This window comes from Medicago truncatula, chromosome 8, assembly GCF_003473485.1.
Source record: "Medicago truncatula cultivar Jemalong A17 chromosome 8, MtrunA17r5.0-ANR, whole genome shotgun sequence".
Lineage (NCBI taxonomy): Eukaryota > Viridiplantae > Streptophyta > Magnoliopsida > Fabales > Fabaceae > Medicago > Medicago truncatula.
Window position 1 is genome coordinate 41,598,946 of NC_053049.1, and position 10,513 is coordinate 41,609,458.

Below are 10,513 nucleotides of genomic sequence, written 5' to 3' on the forward strand. Positions count from 1 at the left end.
ATGGCTACCGGCGTTACAACAGTGGACTGCCACAAACAAGTAAGATCATGGAGATTGCTACGTTCTCTCATGCAACTACTAATCCCAACCTGCAATTGTACAACCGTAGTTGAAGACCAAGATACAATATCCAAATACTCCTCTTCTTCACTCACACCATCCACCACCATTACAGGCACAATATTTGGATACCGCAAAGGAAAAATAAGTTTTTGCATTCAATCAAATGCAAACTCCACTACCCCAATTCTCCTTCTAGAATTAGCAGTACCAGCAAACATTTTAGCGAGGGAAATGCGAGGAGGAACATTGAGAATCGCATTAGAGAGTAGCAGTGACAATGGAAGAAGATTTTCTTCGCTTTTGTCGACGCCATTTTGGACTATGTACTGTAATGGAAAGAAGGTTGGTTATGCTGTTATGAGAAAGGCTTCGAATACTGATATTGAAGTGTTGAGTTTGATGCGTTCTGTTGCTGTTGGAACTGGAGTAATGAAGTGTAAGGAAATTGTGAATAAAGAAGAAGATAATGAAGTTATGTATTTGAGAGGTAGTTTTAAGAGGGTTGGTGGTGGATCTTCTGAATGTGAATCTTTTCATTTGATTGATCCTGAGGGAGATCATAATATTCACCAGGAGCTTAGTATTTTCTTTTTGAGGTCAATGTAACGATTAATTAATTAATTACCTTAATCTTTCTTTCTTTTTTTTCCTTTCTTTTATGTAACTATATCACTCTTATATTTTTGAGCTGTGCTTAATTAACCTGCATACCAGAAATGTTGTATAGCAAGTAACTCCATGGCTTTATCCTTAAAGAAGTAGCGGTTGATAAAAGATCAAGATTACGGTTGAAATTTTAAGTTTTTGATCAACCAAGATCACTATTTAAGTTTTATCTAATTAGATTAGATTAGATATTAGATTTTTGGAATGATGCTTGTAGCGAATAATATATACAACAACAACCAAACATTTTTCCACCAAATGGAGCGACCACATGGATCAACTTAAATCATGATGTTTTATTTTATTTTATTATTTTTTTAGAGAAAGTCATGATGTTTTATTATATAAATTATATTTTAATCCAACTCATTAATCACTTAAAGTATTTTTTTTTCTAGATATTCATATGTGAATCTAACTACACTTAATTTGATCTAACTCTCACTATAAAATTTATAGGTCTCTACTCTACACTAGATATTCACTATATTTAGTTTAAATTTTAACCGATCCTTCATGGAGAAAACACTTAATACTATGTGAATTCATGATGCATGTGCATTGCCATATATAGTAGTCATCTCATCCGTTAGATCCAAATATCTACTCCTCAACTATATTAGTGGGTGGGGCATTATTATTGCAGAAATACTCCATATAAATGCATTATGCGTGGATCCAAAAGCATTTTTACGCGTAAACTGACAACTCATAATGTTCTTATTGTTCATACTATTATTGAGCTTAAAAGTTAAAGGCAATTTTTAGAGAATTGCAGCCACCTTTACTTAGCTTCAAAAATGTTTTGGTTACATGCAATTCTCTTCTGTTTAACTCGAGACCAACATTTTTTTATCGTTAGAAAAGAAAAAGGTACGGAGCGTCACCCTTCCTTGTTTCTACAATTAATTTAAATTAAAATAATTATAAAGGGTAAAAATGGATATTAGGTGAATTAATAAGGGTAAAAATGAAATGAAAAACGATAAGCTATAAGCTATAACTTCAATAGAACCTTAAGCAGTAGAATAAGGTATAAACTCGTTATGAAAAGAAAGTTACCAAACAAGTATATTTTAACAAACGAACTTATAAGCTTGTTTTTTAGTCTTGCCAAACAAACCCTTAAGCAGGAAGGACCTACATAATTTTTGGTGTTGTGTGACTATAGTCGGTCACACCAGAATTTAAAAAAAGTAACAATAGAAATGTATGTCGCTAACTGATATAGTGATTGAAATGTTTGTCGCCAATATATAAACTATTAAAAATTGATCACAAAGTTAATTAACGACAAAAATAATGATCGAAATTTTGGTAGTTAAAGTATAAACTAAAAAATGAGACTTGCAAGACATACACTAAGTGTGAAGATGGAGGAAACCAAACGTTGATGGAGTTATAATGCGACGTTTGCCCATTACAAACTCAAGTTTGAACCCTCCCTCCAATTAGGAAACCAACATGACCTAAGTTTGAACCCTCCAAGTTTTAACTACATATTACTCTTTAACCATCTAAATTATTGCAGTATTTTGATATAACTACTATAGTAAATGAACACTGATTAAAAATGAATTATTTGAAGAAATTGAATTTGAATCCTAACAAAAAAGTCATTAACTAACTTTACTCAATGAAGTGTGGATTATGGTTCAAGTAAGAAGCAGTCCACCTTAACGGTCAGTCAGTGGTATGGTAGTTAGAGCAATGCAAGAGAAGTTACTAACTAAAGATCAACAAACTAAAAAAAATGCAATAATCTCTTCTTTTTTTGTTCTTTACCTTCCATTCAAATTTCCATTTTCAACTACTAGCTTCTCTCTTTTTCCTAAATTATGTATCATATCATGCATGCAACATTTCTTCCTATCCCATTATTTTTTCAATCCTTCTATGGGAAGAATCAAAGTTTCCACCCTTTTCTCTGCTAATAATGGCCATCACTACACTCTTCCTCTTGTAAACAAACCCAATACACACAAAGATCATTTCCCTTCTTCAGTCTTAAAATGTTTTCGACGATTTATCTGTGGAAGTATGCTTCTATTCTTCTATGATTTTCCATAACTTGTTAATTTAGTAGTTAATGTTATGCTAAAGTTTCTTTTTTTTGGTGTTTTACTTATCTGGGTTGTGTTCATTTGCAGGGAAAGTTGATGGAGGATCAAGAACAAAGGAAGAAGAGAAAGTGTACTCTTGGTTATATACACTGGCTCAGTCTGAAAAAAACTTGGTCTTTGAGTATGTTAGATCCACTGAAAGAGGCAATTATCTGCATTCTACAATACTACTTTATCAATGAACTTTGATTTTATAATTATCATTCTTTAATTTTTACACCCAATAAAGATAACTTCTTTTTTTCAATTGTATACTGAAATTAAATTATGGACAAAAAATGTGTCTTGAATGCATGTTTTTTGTGCCGCTTGCGCTATGCAAACTGTAACTACTGTGCAAATTTTTCATAAAAGAAATTTGGAGGGAGAAAATTGATACTAGGGCTCAACTAAGATTTTCATTGTGGTTTCTGTTGCGATCATTGATATTGTAGAGAATTGCTGTCAAATGTGGCTGATAAGGTCTAATTCGCAGCCAGAGATATTAAAACCTTGATGTTGTAACCCAAATTGCAGTCGTGAGTGGGCTAGTGGATAGGCATTGGTCATTCAAATAACATTTTCATTGTTTATTTCCAACTACAATCATATCTATGCTACTCTTATGTACATGTAAACTAGACAGTAGAATATAGTTTTTTCATTGTTCTGATCAGTAAGTAAACACTACCCTCGAGTATTCGTTTGTGTTATTTTCCCCCTTTTGTGTTAACTGTGTTCTTGAATTTTTTGCAGGCTTAAGTTTTACTGAAGCTGAGAGGAGGCTGCGGGAAAATGGTCCAAATGTTCCACTTGAGTATTCATTTCCAAGCTTGTGGAATCTTCTATGGAATGCTCTTTTCCATCCTTTCAATATGATTCTGATTATTTTATCTTCTCTGTCCTTCATCGCCCGTGATTATCCCAACGGATTCATCATGCTCATATTGGTTTTTATCAGTGTCATCCTTCGATTCTGTCTGGTACTTTTACATTAATTAGTTGATTACGTTCAATGAGTGAATACTGAATGGATAATTCTCTTCACTTATATCTATGTTTTTAATCTTGAATCTTCGTTGCGGACTTTAGGAACACAGAAGCTCAAAAGCCGCGATGAAACTTTCAGAATTTTTAAGGTGTCCTATAAAAGTTCAAAGATGTGCTGGTAGAATTGAACAGAAAGAATTGATAGTTCAAGTTGATCACATGGATGTAGTTCCAGGTGATATTGTGATTTTTGAACCTGGCGACCTCTTTCCTGGAGATATCAGGCTGTTATCTTCAAAACACCTTGTTGTAAGGTACTTGAATAAGAAAATTTACTCGAATAGGAAAACAGCTTGCCTTGTCAGCTAACTAAATGTCATTTTGTGATTTCATTAACTTCTTAACAGCCAGGCCTCACTAACTGGGGAATCTTGGACAACCGACAAAGCTGGCGATGTTAGAGAAGATCACAACACTCCTTTACTAGATTTAAAGAACATTTGCTTTATGGTGAGTAACACAACTCCTTGTCCCTATTTTGTTTCAATGGTAGTTACAGATTACAGCATCTGTCGTGACAAAGGTTGATTTTGTAAGAATGGATTCTGTAAAATTTATTTTAGCTAAAAGTGCATTGAATGTAATTCTTGTAAAAGTGAGTTGAACATTGGAGACAAAAGCTCCAAATTCTAGCTTCAAGTTACTTGACAACATCCAAACATGTAAAACTCGACTCTACACCCCTGGAATCCATTTTGTGTCCTATAAAATTGGAATCAAACATACACTTGCATCTGATAGAGCCCTAACCAAAGGATTTTATAGATAGAACATCTTGCTAGGAATGGATTAATTATAGATGACTAGTATTATTATGCCTTATTTATTTCCATAATGGATTGGCATTGACGAGTGATCTTTAACTCTTTGAGTTTTCCTAATTTCAAATAATTTTTCTTTATTTGTGTGACCATTTTAGAGACATGACTAACAATAAACAGTAGAAGTTAATCTATTTTTGTAATACACTAATATTGCTATACTTAATTCACGAAGATGCAAATCCATATCTCAAATCATTTGTTTTTTATTTCAGAGTTTTGTAACTTGCTATATATTTCAGATATTTGGCCTTCAAAATTATTGAATTTCCAAACAGAATTTCCAGCTTAATAACAGAATTTATCTTAAGAGACTAATTACGAACGTTACAGGGCACAAATGTGGTATCAGGTACGGGAACAGGTTTAGTTATTTCAACTGGATCAAATACTTACATGAGCACCATGTTTTCAAAAATTGGGAAGAAAAAACCGCCAGACGACTTTGAAAAGTGTCTCAGATGGATATTTTACATGCTTATTTCCGTTATGCTAGTAGTTGTTACAATTATGTTCGTGACAGATTTCACTACATCTCATAATTTGAGCAAGAGTGTTCTCTTTGCCATCTCAGTTTCATCTGCACTCAATCCTCAAATGCTTCCCCTCATCATTAACACATGCCTCGCGAAAGGAGCAGTTGCTATGGCTAAAGACAGATGTATTGTAAAAAGTCTAACATCTATACGTGAGATGGGATCAATGTAAGCATAAATTCACTTTAAAAATCAACTGATTGATGATTTGGACACTAAATTCTCATTAATTATATACTATTTTCACTGTTGCAGGGATATTCTTTGTATTGACAAGACAGGCACCCTTACAATGAATCATGCAATCTTGGTTAATCATCTTGACTGCAGGGGTTTACCCCGAGAAAAAGTTCTACGCTATGCGTTCCTCAATTCTTACTTCAAGGCTGAGCAAAAGTATCCTCTGGATGATGCAATTCTAGCACATGTATATTCAAATGGATTCAAGTTTCAGCCATCCAAGTGGAAGAAGATAGATGAGATTCCTTTTGACTTCATAAGAAGAAGAGTATCTGTCATGTTAGAAACAGACGATAGACACTCGAGGTTCTTTGGCAGGTTCATGGTAACAAAAGGAGCATTGTTGGAAGTCATAAAAGTTTGTTCTTTTATTGAGAATTTTGATAAAGATGAAATTTCTACCTTCTCATCAAATGACTATCAGAGGATTTTAAATCTAACAGAAGAATTGAGCAATGAAGGGTTAAGGGTTATCGCAGTAGCTATAAAGAAGGTCGAAATGGTGCGTCTTGCTTGGCTTCCTGGTTTAAAATGTCTACAACTTTGCCTTTCTTTTTTAATTTAATGCCAATATCATAGATTTTTAATATACATAGCTTTACAAGATTAGGATATATTACAATTTCAATTTATGTGTGAAAGTGCAGCAGCAGACTTGCGAAACAAGTAACGGAAGCAAGAGACACGACTATGATTTCGAAAGAGACATGATATTTCTTGGTTTCATAACATTTTTTGATCCACCTAAGGACTCAGCAAAGGAAGCACTGTGGTGTTTGGCTGAGAAAGGAGTGAAAGCCAAAGTTTTAACAGGCGACTCACTTTCCTTAACCACAAGAATATGCAGAGAAGTCGGCATAAGTACCACTCATGTTATAACAGGACCTGAGCTAGAAGAACTTGATCAAGAAACATTCCATGAAACCGTTAAAAGAGCAACGGTGCTAGCCCGTCTCACCCCTAGTCAAAAACTTCGAGTCGTGCAATCATTGCAGACAAAAGGAAACCATGTTGTTGGTTTCTTAGGAGACGGTGTGAATGATTCACTAGCTTTGGATGCTGCTCATGTAAGCATTTCAGTGGACTCCGGCGTAGCCATTGCCAAAGACATGGCAGACATAATCTTACTAGAGAAAGATCTAAACGTGCTCGTTGCGGGCGTGGAGCACGGTCGTCTCACCTTTGGCAACACAATGAAGTACTTAAAGATGTCGGTTATTGCTAACTTGGGAAGTATCATTTCACTCCTCATAGCAACATTGTTCCTAAAATATGAGCCCTTGACTTCTAGACAGCTACTTACACAGAATTTCATCTATAGCCTTGGACAAATCGTCATCCCTTGGGACAAAATGGATGAAGAATATTTGAACACTCCTCATAAGTGGTCCGTGCGAGGCTTGCCGATGTTCATATTGTGGAATGGACCGGTATGCATTTTATGTGACGTGGCAACACTTTTGTTTCTTTGGTTTTATTGCAAGGCTTATGATGATATGAAATTTTTTCATTCAGCTTGGTTCATTGAGGGTCTTCTGATGCAAACTCTGATTGTTCATTTGATGAGGACTGAGAAAATCCCTTTCATTCAGGATATTGCTTCTTGGCCTGTGATTTTTTCCACTCTTGTGATATCTACAATTGGAATTGCAATTCCATTCACTCCTATTGGGAGGGTTATGGGATTCACCCTTATACCTCTTTCATATTTTGGATTTTTGTTTGTTATTTTTATGGGATATTTTACAATAGGTCAGGTGGTTAAGAGACTTTACATACTGGTTTATAAGAGATGGCTTTGAATATCAAATTCTCAATACAGTTTTGTTTTCCATACGATGTTTGTCTTGAAATTGTTATCATAGCAATGGACACATTCAATCAAGACGGCTTTGCAAAGCCGTAAGCTATGGTAATTGGTGATATAAAGAGCTAGAAAAAAACAAAAATATATGGCGCCTTAGAACACCACTCGGCCAAACTGTCTTGTTGTATTCAATTAGTAAGACAAATGATAAGATTGTAACAAACAATAACATTTTATGATAAACAATACATATTTAATTCCCTCCAGAAAAAATATATTTAATTAAAATATTTTAACATACGTTCACTGCTTCCAAAAAATTGTGTAGCTCAGAAAAATGATGGAGATCATGAGAAAAAAGGTCCTACCGGGAGTCGAACCCAGGTCGCTGGATTCAAAGTCCAGAGTGCTAACCACTACACCATAGAACCATTCGATGTACATTTTCTATGAAATGGCTAGTTATCTTCAATACGGATTTGCTGACACCATACTACTAAAATACTAATAATTTCTGCCGTAAAATAATAATCATGTCTTCGTTTAGGGTACAGAGAGCGTAAATAAACACATGAAGCTCACAGCTTTAGCATTTGCTAGGATTATGGATTTCTCCATCTCATTTTACTAATAGGTTTTAGAGAGAATATACTCATGGTAAATTCATTTAACCATATGTATCTATTAATGTCTGTGTTTAAATATCTGTTGAACTCCTGTAAAAACAAATGGTAGAAATATTTTGAGAACTAATTAATATAACTTATTATCATAGTGGTTAAATAAAAATTGACGTGCCAAAAAAAAAGTGATTGGCCAAACACAGGTCTGAATTCTGAATAGTTTTGAAACACAAATATTAGTTCAGAAGTTTCTCAATCTTTTGTGTTGTTCCATAAAAAAAAAAAGTCGTTGAATGGTTGGTGGCAGTAGCATTCTTGAGACTGCGATGTAGGTGGCAGTGCAAGCAAGATACTTGCTTAATGGTTGGTGTGCCACACAGCGCAGACTATGAGGCAGAAGCAGAAACGAGCTGTTACTCCAATTATAGAGATAGATGGTTGAAACCTGATCCAAATATGCTGTAATGCAATATCAATGCCTCATTTTCCAATGCTAGTAATGGAGAAGGCATTGGTGCCTGCATCAGAAATGATTCGAGTGGTTTCGTGCGTGTTAAAACAGAATTGTTTTTTCCAAATTTGTTTGGTGGACGAAGGAGAACCATGTGGATCATTGTGAGCAATCAAGTGGAGCCATGACCATCAAATGGAAAATGTGGATTTTGAGTCAAGAAGGTAGTTGATATTTTACGAGAGATGCCTTAGATTTTGGTGCCATAATTACAGATTGTAGACATTCCTTTTGGTTATATTCAATTTTAGTAACTCTAGAGTTGAGAACAAACCATTGAGGTAGCTCATACACTAACTAGGACGGATACATCTTTAACTAGTTTGAGTTTATTTATCACATTGTTGCTAACAAAATGAGTTATGTTTGCCCTAGTCAAAAAATATGTATTACATGTTATGTTTTAGAATTTTGCTCCACTGTAATTTAACAATGGGACTAAAACAAGTCACTAATAAAGAAAGCAGATATATACATCGTGGTAAGCTCATCTTGTAATGTAAAACAGAGGAAACAGGGTAGAAATACCAAATTTACTCAAACTTTTATATGTAAACTGTGTTGCCATATTTCTGCGCTGCTGAATATTATATATGCACAAAGCAAGCATATGGAAAGTCTTAAACTGAAAGATGGACTAGTATTTGTAAATAGAAGACATGCAAAAAAAGTAGAACAATACCCATTCCTTAATAATCCTTGAATCAGCACCATTCATTGATCTTTAAACTTGACAGATCATGAAATGTATATTATTGAAGTAGAAGATGATTCCATGGAAAATTTCCTCTTCACAGGTTGTATTTCCTCTTCCATTTATTTTGCTAACAAATTAAGCAATATTATTTTTATTTGGTCTTTCACTAGATGATACACCAGAATCACCATCATCATTATCTACTCTAATAATAATATCAAACTCTCCTACATTATGTGACCCTAATCCTCTCCCAACAGCATTATCAGAGCTTTCTGTATGTCCTTGATTCTGAGTGTCACCAGAAATATTTGAAATTGAATCAAGTTGATCAGTGACTGTGATACTCACCTCTGCAGCATCATTGATAACAGGTGCACGACACAGCGGACAATTCTTGTGTGAACTAAGCCAAGTATCAATACAAGGGATATGAAAAGCGTGGCTACACTTAGGCAAAATTCTGAGACTCTCTTCCTCTTGAAATTCACCTAGACAAACAGAACACTCTGTCCCATCAACGAGTCCTTCGTCTTTTCTGTATTTGAAGACTGTAATGGAATCTATCACCGATCGTTGAAGCCCTACCGTACGGATGAACCATATGGGATGATCAACAATAACCCTCTCATCACCATCATTATCATCATCATCATCATTTGAAATTGTAGAATCTCTATAACCATGGACATCAAACAATACCGGCGTGTTTCTTCTATCGCGAGTATGGTTATGTCTTCTTGATTGATAGTTCCTTATGGATATGAAAAAGAAGAAGAAAAGCATAATCGTAGTAACAAAGCAAGCCATGGCCATCATAGCTATACGAAGTGTGTGGATATCATGGATATGGAAATGATGAAGTATGTTATAGGGAGTGTATGTAACAGGTGATTGTTGAGGAGAAGGGTTTGGGCTATCATGGTAATAGAAATGAAGGAGATTTCTAAGATGAAAAACCATTGATGAAAGAAAGAGGGTAGTGAGATTTGATTGAGAGAGAATGTTAGAGATAAGAGTGTACATGGAAGATTGTGGAGATTTTTGTTTGTTTTTCCACCACAAATCATGGTCTGATTAGATGGTAATTAATTAGAATTTTGGGTAATTTAGCCTTTCATAGGAAACTTCCGAGTTTACTTAGCAGCCAAGTTTTTTCCATGTTTAGACTTCAGTCAATGCTGCTTTGATTTTGGAATTTACGCGTTACTTTAATAGTGGTGGGGGCCTACTTATGACTTCCATGTGTGACTCTAAGACCATCTACAATGATACAACAATATTTATGTTCTTGAGGCATTTGTATGGGGTGATGCGATATACTCCCTCCGTCCCAAATTGTATGTCACTTTATAATATCAATGAAACATTAATGTTACTTTTCCTATTATATCCTT

The 10,513-nt window shown here is 34.7% G+C and overlaps 3 protein-coding genes and 1 non-coding gene across 5 annotated transcripts; 2 read left to right on the forward strand and 2 right to left on the reverse strand.

Moving 5' to 3' along the window:
* Nucleotides 1-669, forward strand: LOC25501859 (protein MIZU-KUSSEI 1). Its single transcript, XM_013591297.3, has one exon. It carries the CDS (start codon nt 1-3, stop codon nt 667-669), a length of 669 nt encoding a protein of 222 aa, XP_013446751.1.
* Nucleotides 670-2,554: 1,885 nt separating this feature from the next.
* LOC25501860 (magnesium-transporting ATPase, P-type 1) lies at nt 2,555-7,314 on the forward strand. Of its 2 annotated transcripts, XM_039828525.1 has the most exons (9): nt 2,555-2,767; nt 2,880-2,996; nt 3,588-3,814; nt 3,924-4,135; nt 4,229-4,331; nt 5,036-5,054; nt 5,277-5,406; nt 5,494-5,980; nt 6,126-7,314. In XM_039828525.1, exons 1-9 carry the CDS (start codon nt 2,584-2,586, stop codon nt 7,278-7,280), a joined length of 2,634 nt encoding a protein of 877 aa, XP_039684459.1. In that variant the 5' UTR covers nt 2,555-2,583; the 3' UTR covers nt 7,281-7,314. The 2 variants fall into 2 exon arrangements, with proteins under 2 accessions (XP_039684459.1, XP_039684458.1); XM_039828524.1 differs by having other exon boundaries at nt 5,036-5,406.
* Nucleotides 7,315-7,644: 330 nt separating this feature from the next.
* TRNAQ-UUG (transfer RNA glutamine (anticodon UUG)) lies at nt 7,645-7,716 on the reverse strand. The gene has a single exon. It is a non-coding gene; the product is annotated as a tRNA-Gln (tRNA).
* Nucleotides 7,717-8,872: 1,156 nt separating this feature from the next.
* LOC25501862 (E3 ubiquitin-protein ligase RING1) lies at nt 8,873-10,213 on the reverse strand. Its single transcript, XM_013591299.3, has one exon. The coding sequence runs from the start codon at nt 10,140-10,142 to the stop codon at nt 9,252-9,254; it is 891 nt and encodes a 296-aa protein (XP_013446753.2). The 5' UTR covers nt 10,143-10,213; the 3' UTR covers nt 8,873-9,251.
* Between the last annotated feature and the right edge of the window lie 300 nt (nt 10,214-10,513).

What these genes read in the sequence shown, in the direction of transcription:
- LOC25501860 (XM_039828524.1), top strand. Translation starts at nt 2,584, where the DNA reads ATGCAACATTTCTTCCTATCCCATTATTTTTTCAATCCTTCTATGGGA. An exon ending in TCATCCTTCGATTCTGTCTG is followed by an intron (nt 3,815 to 3,923) that starts GTACTTTTACAT and finishes TGCGGACTTTAG; the next exon opens with GAACACAGAAGCTCAAAAGC. An exon ending in CTATAAAGAAGGTCGAAATG is followed by an intron (nt 5,981 to 6,125) that starts GTGCGTCTTGCT and finishes GTGAAAGTGCAG; the next exon opens with CAGCAGACTTGCGAAACAAG.
- LOC25501859 (XM_013591297.3), top strand. Translation starts at nt 1, where the DNA reads ATGGCTACCGGCGTTACAACAGTGGACTGCCACAAACAAGTAAGATCA.
- LOC25501862 (XM_013591299.3), bottom strand. Translation starts at nt 10,142, where the DNA reads ATGTACACTCTTATCTCTAACATTCTCTCTCAATCAAATCTCACTACC.